General features: G+C 39.0%; 1 protein-coding gene across 1 annotated transcript; it reads left to right on the top strand.

Annotated features, from left to right (window-relative positions):
• The first annotated feature begins 1,962 nt into the window (after window positions 1-1,962).
• On the top strand, window positions 1,963-13,458 carry LYG2 (lysozyme g2). The gene is made up of 7 exons (XM_025932525.2): window positions 1,963-1,994; window positions 2,124-2,229; window positions 2,722-2,789; window positions 7,189-7,329; window positions 8,105-8,301; window positions 9,094-9,232; window positions 10,561-13,458. Exons 3-7 carry the CDS (start codon window positions 2,747-2,749, stop codon window positions 10,677-10,679), a joined length of 639 nt encoding a protein of 212 aa, XP_025788310.1. The 5' UTR covers window positions 1,963-1,994; window positions 2,124-2,229; window positions 2,722-2,746; the 3' UTR covers window positions 10,680-13,458.
• The last annotated feature ends 2,083 nt before the right edge of the window (window positions 13,459-15,541 follow it).

Here is a 15,541-nt window from a genome sequence, read left to right as displayed (position 1 = left end):
AGAGCGCAACAAAGCTGGGTGCAGACCTTGGCCATGCACCTTATTACTGTTGTACCAGGCTTACTATACAAGCTCAATGCATGTTATTGGTGGAGAAGATATAAAGTGACAAAAAGCCACTGTGGATTCAGTTAACTCACATTTGTATTTAAAAATTACAACAGCATCTACAAACAAATAACTGTGAAATATCTGCAATTGGAATCATTTATTCAGACCATAGACAATGCTTTGAATTGATTGATTTGAACCTATTGTAATAATTACTGTGCAGGGTCATTGATGCATAGTGCTAGCACCTTGTACATAGTGGAAGAGCACAGATTTTGGAATCTTATAGACCTGGGTTCAAATCCCAGCTTTGCCATGTCCTGTTGTGCCATCTCTGACAAGTTGCTTAACTTCTCTGAGTCTCAGTTTCCTCATCTCTAAAATAAGGAATAATACCTACCTTACAGAGCTGTTGGAGGATTGGATGATATAATGCACATAGAAACCTGATGTATGATGAGTGTCAAATAAATGTTTATTTGTATTCTCACAACTTGAGCAAAGCTTAATAATCCGCATCAGTTTGAAAACATTTATTTAAATTGCAGAAGACCTGGGCATTAAGACCTTCATGCCCAGAAGGACTTATAACTCTACTATATGAAAACAGGGAGAAGAGTAAAATATGCTTCACGTTTAACAGTACAGTACTTTCAGTGTTTTATTTTTAAATAAAAAATACTCATGGGGGCCTTGAGCACAATGTCAATGTGATGTTGCCACTGTTAATGGTGATGGCTCATTTGTTCCTGAGGGAAATATTGGAGAAGCTGGACCCATGTAAAACCTCTTATTAAAGAGTGGCCTTGATTACAGCACCTGTGGTGATGGTAGAGCTGTCTCCCTTCCCCCACCACAAGTCATTTTCATGATAGTCAGGGCAGGAATCATCATTGGTTCAGAACATCCCTGCCCTCTCTCCTCCCCCCACCTTTTTTTTTTTTGGAATAGAAGACTGGAGGCCACTTAAAAGGAAATCTATTCTACAGACAGGAAGGCAGTCAGGGCAGAAGTGAATGTAATGAGATAGTGCAGAGATCAGCTTCATGAAGGCATGATCTCCTAGAAGTTGTGGTTTATTCATTGCCAGGGAGCCTGGCAAGTTGGTTGACTCAGGCCCTTCATCTTTCCCATCTCCTGCTCAGTCTCTCTCACACCTGTCTTCATCTTGTGGATTTATGGAAGGATTGTGTACAGTGTTAGAAACTTCTCATACATGTGAAAGGGACCCATATAAAACTTCCTCCCCTTTGGAAAATGTGCTTTGTCTATTTCAAGAATGTCTCTTCCATTTCCTGTTCCCAGCACTGCACAATGTGCTTTTATCTCTTCCTTTGGACATAAATGTGAAGAAAAATACTCCATCCTTGATAAAAATGTTCATACCTGGCCAAATCTTTTTTTCCCATTTCCTCAGATAGTTTGGGAAACCAGCACTCATATTGCTACTCCCTGGCTTTGTACTGATCTCCCAGAGCAGGTAGTCAATCTTGGCTCTGTTTGTCAGTGTAGAATTGGAACAAGAAGCCCTGTGGCATATTAGTATGTGGATCATGCGACAATGGAATGAGGAACAAAGAGCAGGAGGCTCAAACCTCAGGCAAACAACCAATCCAGGAATGAGAGCTGCTAGTAGTTCCTGTTTATCTTTTTTATGCTAATTATCTGCTTCTTGTTCTCAAATTTAGAAGCTGTTGACCTTCCTCAATTTTAGATACTGTCCACCAAATATATGCCTCCACTACAACTTGGGGGTTCATTAGATTAATTAATTAATAGTGGTTAATAAATGCTTTGAAATATTTTTATTAAAAGGGCCACCTAAGTCCAAAGTATTATTATAATCAGGTCTAATGAGGTCAGTGGCTTAAAGAGAGGGTTTTAAACCATATATAAACCTCCTCCAATGATCAGTGGTACAGGATGAAGGTAAGAAGAGGCAGGTGAGTCTACATGCTGGCATTTAAAACTTCCCTCCACCGTGGCAGATCCACACTGAAGTCTGCTTGGACTGAAGCCAGGTACTCACAGATCTACCAACTAATGGATTCTTAAATTTTTTAACCTTTTAGGACGAAGGCCACTGCTTTGTTAAAGCCTGGCGTGCAAGGTGGTGCTGAGAACGGGGAACCTTCCCAAACTCAGAGGGGAGACTTTCTCTGCAAGTTCACAAACCAGGTTAGTGCTAGCCTTCTTGTGTCTTGTAGAACACTTAAGCTGTCTTTTGAATGACACCAAGAATAGAGTCAATGGAGGAATGTAGGGAGCACAGCTAACCTCTTCTGAGTCATGATCTCTAATGCTCTTCTCGTGATTTCTTATGATTTTCTAAGGAGATTGGTATAAGAATTGGAACAAAATTATGATGTAAGCAATCTTGGAGATGGGATGGGAGTGTGTGTGTGTGTGTGTGTGTGTGTGTGTGTGTGTGTGTAACATTTCATAGACTCATGTCAATATGAAGTTGGATTAAAAAGAGTTGGGAGGTTATACTTAGACAAGAGAGTGATTCAGTGAACCATAATTCTGAGCCTATGAGAATACTATCTTGGAACTGGTGAAAAAGTATTATATTATAAATGACTCTAAACTTTTTAAAATCAAAACAAGTTTCCTTTAGGAACCTTTCAAGTTTTAAAATTAGCCAGTTTCTCTTTCAAATCATAACAGGTGCTGCAGGATAAGATTCACCACCATGCTATCCTCTATCCTGTTTTGGGGACTTGTTGCTCTCATTGGTAAGTCACTGATTGACATTTAGTATTGTTTTCAGGGTGTCCACAAAAATATGCAGCACAGTCATGAATCAGAAAAGACAATGATTACATGCAATGGAGGGGTGGGCACTCCTAATCAGCCTGGCCATCAATCAACTGCTTATATCTATAATCAAGAGTGTATTCTGCTTGCCAAGCAGGTGAAGGTGATCTCAGTGAGAATTTATGGAACAGTGCCTTAGGAGGCAAGACATATGAAGATAAAATTATCAATACCAGGCAGTAAATAAGAGTTAAATGAATATAGACACAAAAGACACTAGTCTTGGAGGAGTTTAGGATGAAGAGTTCACATCTAGTCAGGATGTTGATACCAAAAGGCTTTCCTAGGGGATGTGATACTTGAGGAACATTTTGTATTTTGATAAAAGAAGAAAGGAGTCACTGAATGGATAGAGTGACTTTAGTACAGAAAAGCAGAAATGGATGAAAAGTATTTGGGATGCAATAAACAGATCAGCGTGACAAGAACAGAAGTAACGATTTCTGAAGGGAAGGCTAAAAAGTTAGGCTGGTGAGATGGTGAGGGACTTTGAAAAAGAAAAAATTGAAATTTTGGCTTATGAAAAATAAAAAGACATTGTAAACAATGTCCAAATTGTCTTTATGAATAGAGTGAAGATTGAGAAGAAAGTGTTTCTAAAATGTTTAATTCTAAATTTGAAAAAGTAAGACTACAGAAAAGTGATGATTTCCAATTATTTATATGGTCAAAGGCAGGGGAACATAGTTTAGAATTTTTATTCCTTCTTTAATTCCCAGGTGACAGCAGAGTTACATAGCTAGTAGACTAATTATAAGCTACTATACTATGTTTAACTGAAAGGTGACTATAATTAAGAAGGCCTGTGTGTTTACGATGTCAATACAAGTAGCGTAAAGTCCATGGTCATATTATAATCCCCTTAAATCAAACTTTGGTATGCATGAATCTGTTGGGAATCCTGGTTAAAGTGGAGATTCTTTGACCTTAAACCTAAAAACTGGCTCAATAGACCTAGAATGAGGAGGCCATAGATATGTATTTTTAATTTTTTTTTTCAACGTTTATTTATTTTTGGGACAGAGAGAGATAGAGCATGAACGGGGGAGGGGCAGAGAGAGAGGGAGACACAGAATCGGAAACAGGCTCCAGGCTCCGAGCCATCAGCCCAGAGCCTGACGCGGGGCTCGAACTCCCGGACCGCGAGATCGTGACCTGGCTGAAGTCGGACGCTTAACCGACTGCGCCACCCAGGCGCCCCAGATATGCATTTTTAATAAGCATACAGATCACTTTGATACTTGTGGCCTTTGAGCCACATATCGAGCATGGCAAAGGCTGACTCTCTAGTGGAAAGAAATGGAAACTTTTGACATATGGACACTTGATACAGATAATCCCTTTACTTCTCATCCATCCATCTATCCATCCATCCATTCATGTATCTATTCACAAATATGTACTGAATGTCCACTTTATGTCAGGCATTGTTCTAGGTGCTGAGGAAGATGTAGTAGAAAAAAAATGTTCTAGTGAGAGAAACAGACAGAAAAAAGAGAGGAAGAAATAAAAGAAGAAAGGAAGGAAGACATGTCAGATGGTGATACGTGATATAAATAAAATAATGTAAGGTAGTGGGTGACAAGGAATGAGGCATGAGTATGTTGCCTTTTTAATGTAAGTAGGAAAAAAGGCTCTTTAATAAGGTAATTTTAAAAAGTTTGTTGTAGAATGTTTCAAACATATAAAATGGGGGAGGGAATAGCATAATTAACTCCCATGGACCCATAATTAACTCCCATCAAGCATCTATGGTTTTCAACACTTTGTATTCTTATTTTTATTTATCCCTCATCTCTACAAAAAAAAATTTTTTTTTTGGTGATGGGGAGGTTGAAATATTTTAAAGCAACCCAAAACATCAAAACATTTCACCTGTAAATGTTTTAGTATGTGTCTATAATGTGTAAGAAACAGTTCTGGTTCAAGTAGAGATCAAGTTCTGGTTCAGTCCAGATCAAGTAGGGCTTGGAAGCCAGAATTGAATGATTGGAAAGCTATTGGAAGGTTAAGAGAGAAGACTGATATGATTCCAGGCATGTTTCCATAGACTACTCTGGCTGCTGGGGATTAGACTGTAAGGGTGGAGGAGGGAGGTCAGTTAGGAGGCTATTACAATAATCAAGATTAGCAATGGTGATTTGGACCCTGGTGGTGGTAGCAGAGGTAGTGAGAAGTGGTTAGATTCTGGATATATGTTGTCAGTCTGCACCCTCACTCACAGCTTCCATGCCTCTATCTTACATATAATCTATGTCATGGAAATCTACTCATTCATTCATTAATTCATTCATGTATATTTCCTACACATATTGTAGGCACAAGGTATACCGAGGGCCATGGAGAGTGCCAATGTGATGGTTCCTGCTCTTTGCCATCACATGGAAATCCACACTGCTTTGAAAAGCTTTTCTAGTTTCTGCTGCTTTTATTATCTAAATAGGCTTTCTTACTATTCTGAGTTTACTTGATAGTTGCACTGTCTGACTTCCTTGTCCATTTACAAACTTTTGGTTTTTTTGCCTGTTTGTAGACAGGAGAGAGTAGATTGTGCCTGTATTTTTATTTGTTTAGATGAGTTTTGCTTTTTATTTTTTATTTTTTTAAAAAATTATTTATTTATTATTTTTGAGAGAGAGACAGAGTATGAGCAGGGTAGGGGCAGAGATAGAGGGAGACACAGAATCTGAAGCAGGCTCCAGGCTCTGAGCTGTCAGCACAGAGCCCAATGCAGGGCTCGGACTCACTAACCTGGAGATCACATGACCTGAGAGAAAGTGGGATGCTCAACCAACTGAGCCTCCCAGGTGCCCTGAGTTTTGCTTTTTAAACAAGTTAATCTTTAGAGTTGCTTTGTTTTCCTTTTAAAATAAATATTTTTAAGGAAGAGTTCCATTGGTTATGTGCCTAATTCTAAGAGAGTCTCTTTATACTGTCAAGTTAATCAGAACCAGATTAACTGTGGTGAATGGTCCTATTTAAAAACACCATTTACAACACTAAATGAAACAACAGCGTTTTTTTTAAGTTTATTTATTTATTTTTGAGAGAGAGAGGAAGCTAGAGCAAGCAGGGGAAGGGTACAGGGGTGGGGGCGGGGGAGAGAGGGAGAGCCTGACGTGGGGCTTGAACTCACTAACTGTGAGATCATGACTCGAGCTGAAATCAGGAGTTGAACGCTTAACTGACTCAGCCACCCAGGTGCCCCAACATAATTTTTTACATCAAGTGTTTTAACAAACATAATTTCTTACAACAAATATATGTAGTCTTAAGATATTAGTCAACAATCTTAGGAATTATTAGAACAAACTTTCCAACTTACAGAAAAGCTCTTTATCTCCTTTAGCAAATAGACTTGGACAGAAAGTCACTTCATAATGATAAAATAAAAAATAAGAATGAATTTAACTTAAATTTTTATGGTAAGTTAAATTTTATTTCCAAGGTTACTAACTATACTTAGACACTCAAATTTGTAGAAACATGATATAAAATGGATATTTTAAGGTAATGGCATCCTTCTTTTTTATCTTACATGGTATTTTTACCCTTCTTTCTTATATTCCTAAACAAAAGCAGTTGTTAATATAAGTGCTTATATCCCAGAAGTATTTGTGTCAGAAGCGTCTTAACATTTCTCTCAAAGTTCCTGCTTAAAACTCTAGTGTAGCAATTTTATTTATTTAAAAATTTTTAATTTTTTTTTTTTTTTTTTTTTTTTTTTTTTTTTGAGAGAGAGAGACAGAGTGTGAGCGGGGTAGGGGCAGAGAGAAAGGGAGACACAGAATTCAAAGCAGGCTCCAGACTCTGAGCTGTCAGCCCAGAGCCCGATATGCGGCTGGAACTCACAAACTGTGCGGTCATGACCCGACCTGAAGTCGGAGGCTTAACTGACTGAGCCAAACAGACTCCCCTCTAGCGGCAATTTTAATTCTGATCAAGATTACAGCAAATGTTTTTGAGACCTATAAAAATTTGATTTTCATAATACTTTCTACAATGTTTGGAATTAGTGCTTTATTAAAAATTTGGGGGGGGGATGCCTGGTGGCCCAGTCGGTAGAGCATGTAACTCTTGATCTCCAGATTATGTTGGGTGTGAAGACTACTTAAAAAAAAATTTTTTTAAGGTTCTGGTAAAGTGGGAAGGAGGAATCTTCTATTCTGTTTTGTCTAATGAACCATCCGAAGGGTCTTGGGAGGGACTTGGGGAGGAGTAAATCTATGGCTTCGCCTTTGGTTTAGTAACGCTAATTATAGCAACTCGAGTGATATTTCTCACAGGCTTCATGTGAATTATCATTCTATCCACCAGGCACTTCTAGGGGCTCATACCCTTTCACTCAGTCAATGAGCCCTCACTTGCATCCCCGCCTGTACCACGGCTGCTACGGTGATATCATGACCATGGAGACCTCTGGTGCTTCTTGTGATATAACCAGGTTGATTAACTGTGGTAAGTGAAAAGCAAAGCAAACATTTGGCTTTCCCATTTTCATCATTTCCAGATTCATTTTTAGGAAGTAGCTTCATTTTAAAAAGGTATAATCACTGTTACAACAATGATACCAAAATTAAAAATTAGAAGAAAGCAGAATCCTCACCAACCTAACAATCTGTTTCTTTTCATTTTCCCCCTATTCTTTCCAAACTTTGTCTTAATGGGTTTATTTCTACATATTGAAATGCCTGTTTACATAAAATATTACATTCTGGCTTTGTTTTATGTTTTTTTGTTGGTTTTTACTTCATGTTACAGCATGAGCATTTTAAGCACGCCTCTTGCTCTCTGTACATCTTGTCTTTTGAGAATCCTGTTCCAAAGTCTTCTTCATGTTATCCCAGTATTAGAAAATCAGTACTGGAAGCAACAACAAGGTCAATCTAATCCTACCTCCCCCGATTTATAGATCTGAAAACGGAGGCTCAGCAAGAAGAGACTTCCCATGGGTCTGGAACTAGGTAGTGGCAGAACCAGACTCAAATTTAGGCTGGCTGACTTCTAGTTCAAGAGTCTTCCCAATGCACCAATGTGGCGGGTAGCAGAAGATCAAGAAAGAGAGCAGAAGTGGTATCTGCCAGTGGTTGTGAACCTTTCAAGGTTTATGCAATTAGAGATCAGAAAATGTCCTAGAATAGTTCCAAGATGTGGTCAGGTGCCATGACTAACTTACTAAACTTTGAAAGCGGGTTTTCTTCTGGAGTAAACAGTTTATTTTCTATTGACTTAGGGATCCGTGGTTCTGAAATGTTTGCTGAGATGGATTTGAGGGCCTTAAAGCCTTACCAGATTCTGATTAAAGAAGTTGGGCTGAGGCATTGTGTGGACCCTGCTCTCATTGCAGCCATCATCTCCAGAGAAAGCCATGGTGGAGCAGTCCTGCAAGATGGCTGGGACCACAGAGGACTTAGATTTGGCTTGATGCAGGTACCTGGCAAGGACATTTTCAGTCAGTCCCACTTTATCCTTCCTTTTGGAAGCTCAATCCAATCTGGATACTCATTTGCAGTACTTCCAGTCTTCAAAACACCCTGGTACTTCAGCATCATTTGCACTTCTGTATTTCTCTAACTTATCTTTGGTTATTTCATTCAAGATTTATCAGTTATTGGCTGTCTTCAGAAAAAGTATTTAATGAGTTTTATAATTATAGTTTGCAACTAATAAAATGTAATACACTTAATTGAGAAAATCTTATAAAGGGTACTATTAAAGGTGTCCATTTGGGGTTCATAAAGTAGTAAATTTCATCCACGTAGATCAAAACACTATAATTAAGCTCTATTTGAACGAACTTGTTTTTTTAAGCAAATTGGAGAAGACAATCCAAATTATTTGGATGTTTGCTTCCAGTCTTTATTTTAAATTGTCTGTAGAAACCCAGACTTTAGCTGTCCCAGTTAGAAACAAATTTTTATTTTTGACTGCAAGTATCTAGACATTGAGTGCTAATTATTTGTTTTGAAACAACTTTTTCATATATTTATTTCTATTTGAGAGCTTAACTAAAACTATGCCACATTCACATCTCCTAAATCATACTTTGTTTCTCCAACTCTCTTTTCGTGAGAAAAAGGACTATAGAATTGATTCTGTGGAGATAAAGTAAGGGGGCCGAGGCCACTGTCTGTGTACTTGAATACAAGGAAGAGAAATCAGGAATAGCAGAAAAATGCATTGTTTCATCTAGATGCTGACATTATTATCTGATTTTTCTAGCTTGATAAAAAAATTCATCACCCTGTTGGTACCTGGGACAGCAAAGAACACCTATTGCAGGCTGTTGGGATTCTAACAGACAAAATAAAGGCAATCCAGAAAAAGTTCCCCACGTGGAGTGTGGCTCAACACCTCAAAGGTAGGCCATATTTGTGGAGCTTTGTTAAAAAGTTCAGTGAGTGAGACCCCTGAAGACCAGATGTGCCCTGGGCCTCCCTGAGGGCATTCTCATGGGGTCAACAGTGGGCATAGGAGGAGCTGCCGGATGACTGTACTAGTTTTCTCCAAACCACTGAGTTACTTTGAGTGGTCTTCCTTCCCAACTTCCATTTCCTCTTCTGCCAGACGTTGGCATTCTCATTACCTCTCTCCTTGGTTACTGAGCCACTGAGTGATGTCTTGAGTATTAATGCCATAGTTTAAAAGAATATGTTTACCTCCCTCTGATAGTTTTTTTTCTTGATGAAAGAAACTGTTAACCTCTTTATGAATTGTTTGAACAAATTTTTACTCTGTGAGCATTCTCAGTGACATCAGGGCTTTAGGTACCATGACATGTCCAAGTGGAGATTTCTGCTTGGTTGATCACAGATCTCCTCAAGTTCAGCATCTTCCAGACTGAATTAAGTCACTAGCTTCCCACTATAAACTTGCTCTTTCTTCTGCATTTTCTACCTCTGAAAGGTGTCAAAATATGTCTAGTCATTCCAGCCAGAAAAACAGATTGTTTTCTTAGGTTCTCTGGTTCTTTCTGTCTTCACATCCAACCACACCAAGTCCTATTAACTCTACCTTCTATGGACTCATGGTATGTATATACCTCTCTCCTCCTTTAACATCCTTAATTTAGAACAAACAATTTCTTTTTCCTTGAAATCAGGGATCAGGACCAGGGAGCTTTTCCTCTATACATCAGAGCAGAGCATAATTATGTTAAACACATAACTAGCTATTGAAGATCAAAATTCTTGGTAAAATACACCTACACACACATATCCCTACATAGAAATGATTATGTCTTGGATACCGTTGTGCACCCTGAACTCAGTGTGGCACCCATCCTGGCACATAGTAGGTGCTTAAAAACATTAACTGAATGCCTAAAAAAGTGAGTGAATAAGTAATTTTTTAAAAATTAGTAAGATATTTAATGGCTGAGAGAATGTTATAAGCATTCTCAGACTGATTTGCTGAGGATCTACTTTTGTCAGACCTGGACTGTATAAGAAGCAAATACAACTTTTGTAGCAAGAAATACAAAGGACTTTTAAAAGGAGAGAGAAGGAAAGCAATCTGGAATTTTCCCAGAGATTCTTGGGGTAGTTGATCCTTTTAGGAGGGGAGGAAAAGGGAAGGATCTGGGACTGCGTGCTTTGGATTTACCTAGGGGGCTTACATCCTGGGAATGCTCAAAGCTGATTTCTGCTGGAAGTTAATGTTTCATTCTGAACTTCTGTTTCATTTCAGGTGGTCTCTCGGCCTTTAAGTCAGGAATCGATGCTATTGCAACCCCAGTGGACATAGACAATGACTTGGTCAATGATCTTCTCGCCCGAGCTAAATTCTATAAAAGACATGGCTTCTAGGCAAAGCTCTATGGGTGGGCTGAGTTTGCAGGTATTCAGATGGCCCCCCTTTGAGAGTTTGAAATGGATGCGTTATACCCAACACTGGCAAAGAAATAGCTGCAATTATGACAGAAAATTCATATCTCAGTTTTCTTAATGCAAATAAGCATTAAAAAAGAAAAGGAGGGGCGCCTGGGTGGCTCAGTTGGTTGGGCGTCCGACTTTGGCTCAGGTCATGATCTCGCCATCCATGAGTTCGAGCCTCGCGTCGGGCTCTGTGCTGACAGCTCAGAGCCTGGAGCCTGTTTCAGATTCTGTGTCTCCCTCTCTCTCTGACCTTCCCCCATTCATGCTCTGTCTCTCTCTGTCTCAAAAATGAATAAACGTTAAAAAAAATTAAAAAGAAAAAAAGAAAAGGAAACCCACCCAGTTCATAGTACAGTTCCCATGAAACACACATAGACATATGCATAATTATTTTAAGTGTAAATATCATGGTGACTGACATCTACATATTCCAGTGAGGCCTTATTTTATCCCATGATTTCAATGGGATAAACTGACCCTTGTTTTACTGGAATTGTTAACAAGAGAGCCTGACCTGAGCTTTTGTCTTTCTCCAAGTATCTGTCTAAGCCACCAGGGTGTGATTGTGAGATATGCCTACTCATAAGCCAGTCAACCTGTGGGACAATGGAGAAGCTAGAGATGGAATTCTAGCTTCACAAGTAACTGAGAGCTGACTGTGGTAAAGCTGATCTGAAAGTGATATACTCCACATCCCTGACTCACATCAAGCTTCTTTGTCTTCTTCCTCTTATTTGCTGAAGATCCAGGGACTGGCTTATTTCAGTAACTCCTGCCACACACTTGTTGAACAAGTCCACTTCCCACAAAACATGACTGAAGATAAGCATATAGGACCTGACTGAGTTATGGTTCTTTAGTTTTAAGCAAAAGTAACCAATTCTGGAAAATTTAAGGAATGAATGGCCATTATGAGAAGGATATCAAAAGACTCCCAGAAACAACAAGGTCAAGGACATGAACAGAAACCAGGCAACTCTGGGCAGCAGGAACCAGTTGACCATAGTTGATAGCATTCCCACTGCATGAATAGATTAGCACTCTCCCTACATAAATAGACTCCAGAGACTTTCTCTCCCATCCTTTCATCATTTTGCTTCACTTTCATAGTCCCAGGAGAGAGGCTCTGACGGGCTTATCTTGGGGCATCTACATACCTATGCCTTGGCTACTTTGCTCTTTGGTCTTGCACAAACAATCCGTGATGGAAAAGAGACAGTTCTCTAGAATGAAACTTGGTGCAGTTTGTGGCTTTCCTTACATACTCAGGAGAGGACACAAATAATAATGCTGGAGTGTAAATCCCTCAAAGTCCCTGCCAACATGGCTCCTGCTTGGCCTTTAGCTTCCTTTGGGAATATTTGATAAAAGTTTCTACTCGTTATTTCTCTTTCTGAGGAGGAATAAAAATTAAACCCACCTACACTCCAGTGCACCCGGAGAAAGCCAAGTAAACCATTCTGCCCAACAACCTCTCAACCCAGTCTAAAGATCTGACCAAGGCAGAACCAGGCCCCTTGTGTTTCACTGGGCAGAGCCAATGGTCATCTAGTATGGCAGCCATGCAGCATACAGTCCATCTTTTATGATTGGTGAAGGACCATACTGTACCAGTTGTTAAATATTTTGATTATCATCCCTATATGTGGGCAATCCAGAATGTTCTTTAGATGTTCCCTTTGCTCAAGAATGATTTTTTCTGGACTTTCCTCCACAAGCATGTACTCCACCTAATTGCCAGCCCCTTCACTATTACTACTAAGCAGTAAAGTACATCTAGGTGAGATAATTTCCAAGTAATTTGAAAAATAAGAAATAGTATGCTGACTTAGACTCTGAATTGATTCCCCCAGTATTCTCTTTATGACTGGGATACCAAGAGATGTTCTATAGGAGAGTCCATATTTAAGGTGTCTTAGTTTGGTTCCCACCTGAGACAAAGGATTCAGATCCAGGTAGCTTATCTGAGAGGTGCAGAGAATACTGGTGTGAAGTGGCTTGGTGATACAGGGAAGGGAAAAAAGCCTGAAGTGTCATGAAGCCAGCTACCATGGTGCATACTGGGACTCTACCTTCCAAGCACACCTCAAGGAATGTACAACACACAGTTTAGAATTATTCTACCCAAAGGACAAGGGGCTGGGGTGTTTATATACAATTTTTCAGAGTCACTGATTGAGGGATTTTTCTGTTGGGGGCCAAGGGAGGGCATGTTAATTCTTTGCTCCTCTGGTCTGCCATGCAAGTAGGCAGCACACTTTTCTGCAGTTCCAAGGAAAAGAGATTGTAGGCATAGAGATGCAGATACTGGCAGATGGAAATCACCTGAGAATCCTGAACTATCTAGGGATGTGGGAAAGGCACTGGCACCATCTACTTCACAGATTAGAGATACGTGGGGGTTGGAAAAATCCCTCCAACACTGTTTGCTTTCCTCCATAACCTAACAACATAGTAAGAACAATATAAAATAAACATAAGCCTCATTATGCCTCATGATTTCCATGTCAAGCTTTTCCATAATCTATTACAATTACTAATTAGATATAATAAACTGTCCCACTCTTTTTTTCCTGTTGATTCTGAGAACAATATTAGAGATGTTAGACTCAAATGTGACTCCATTAAATATTCTTTCAGTCATTCTCAATTTTCTTTATATTTTTTGCCTGTACCCTCTTCAGAGATAATGAATGGCTCTATGTTTACATCCTAGTGTGCATAGTGTCACTTCTTTTTGTTGTCTAAGAACTAAGCTGTCTCTGGAAAATGAAGAAGATTCTCTTATAAATAGTTTTCAAAGCATAAAAAAGAAATATCTAAAACCATTTCCCTAGCTGGACTTGTTCATGGTTACCCTCTCATCCTATCTCTTTCTGGACGGTCAGTGCTGAGAACATTATTAGAGGTCACAGATATACTAAAAGAACATAGATGACAAATGGCCCTAATAAGAAGACCAGCCTCAGGGGCTGTGAAGACTATTGTGAAGACTGAAGGAAAAAATGTTTGAGAAATCACTAAATAATCATTGGTTATGTCGTGGTGGCAACATCCCCAGAGTGAGGGGTTTTGCAAGCCAGGGGGTCATAAGGACACAGGATTCCTGAGAGAGAGGGAGCTCTGAAAGTTAAAAGACCCTAAAAGTGACTGACTGAGATACCCCTCTTTGCCAGCCCCATTGGGTTTGGCCTGTGAAGCAGCCCTTAGTTTGTCTTCTTGGGGTGGAATTATCTACCAGTTACTTCTTTTTAGTTGCCATCTTGATGCTTATTTGTATTGAATTTAAAATCCTCTCTTTAAAAATGCCGTTTTACATTAACAACTCAGGCAACAACAGATGTTGACGAGGATGCGGAGAAAGAGGATCTCTTTTGCACTGCTGGTGGGAATGCAAACTGGTGCAGTGACTCTGGAAAACAGTATGGAGGTTCCTCAACAAATTAAAAATAGAACTACCCTACGACCCAGCAATTGCACTACTGGGTATTTATCCAAGGGATACAGGTATGCTGTTTTGAGAGGGCACATGCACCCCAATGTTTATAGCAGCACCATCAACAATAGCCAAAGTATGGAAAGAGCACAAATATCCATCGATGGATGAATGGATAAAGAAGATGTGGTGTATATATATACAATAGAGTATTACTCGGCAATCAAAAAGAATGAAATCTTGCCCTTTGCAACCGTGTGGGTGGAACTGGAGGGTATTATGCTAAGCGAAAGTAGTCAGTCGGAGAAAGACAAATACCATATAACTTCACTCATATGAGGGCTTTAAGATACAAAACAGATGAACATAAGGGAAGGGAAGCAAAAATAACATAAAAATAGGGAGGGGGACAAAAACATAAGAGACTCTTAAATATGGAGAACAAACAGAGAGTTACTGGAGGGGTTTTGGGAGGGGGGATGGGCTAAATGGGTAAGAGGCATTAAGGAATCTATTCCTGAAATCATTGTTGCACTATATGCTAACTAACTTGGATATAAATTTAAAAAAATAAATTAAAAAAATTAAAATGCTGTTTTAAATTGTGAAATAATACACATACAGAAGAGTACATGTAATAACAAAACTGTTTAGCAAAATAAACTATTAACAGTGTTAAAAAAGGCTAACCACAGAACAGGAGAAGACATTTCAACTAATAAGTAAATATTTTATTGTAGTCTAATACATCAATATATTTGCTTTTGGGAGGGCCCAAAGTGATATTTTAATTGGTTTTTATAAAGTGTTTTTATGTAGTTTCATTAATATTTTACTCCAAGTCTCATGAAGATAAAATACCCCACTGGATATTCATAGAATACTAAAGGGCATTGTTAAATTATGCATTTATTGTGCTGCTAAATTTTTCCCTTGATTTTTTTTCAATTTTTAAATTGTGGTAAAATAAATAACATAATATTTACCATTGTAACTATTTTAAGTGTACAGCTCAGTGGTATTAAATCCATTCATAATGTTGTGCAATCATCACCACCAGCCATTTCCATAAGTTGTTTCATCTGATAAAATCTATACTCATTAAACAATAGCCCCCTTTCCTCCCTACCCCTCAGCCACTGGCAACTACCATTCTGCTTTCTATCTCCATGATTTTGACAATTCTTTTTTTTTTTTTTAATTTTTAATGTTTATTTACTTAGAGAGAGACAGACACAGAGTATGAGCGGGGAGGCATAGAGAGAGAGGGAGACATAGAATCTGAAGCAGCCTCCAGGTTCTGAGCTGTCAGCACAGAGCCCCACATACGGCTGGAACTCAGGAAATGTGAGATCAT

Source organism: Puma concolor, chromosome A3 (assembly GCF_028749965.1).
Source record: "Puma concolor isolate L17-30 chromosome A3, mPumCon1.1.hap2, whole genome shotgun sequence".
NCBI classification, from domain to species: Eukaryota; Metazoa; Chordata; class Mammalia; order Carnivora; family Felidae; genus Puma; species Puma concolor.
The sequence above is the reverse complement of the archived record's forward strand: the minus strand, read 5'-3'. Positions and strand labels throughout refer to the sequence as shown.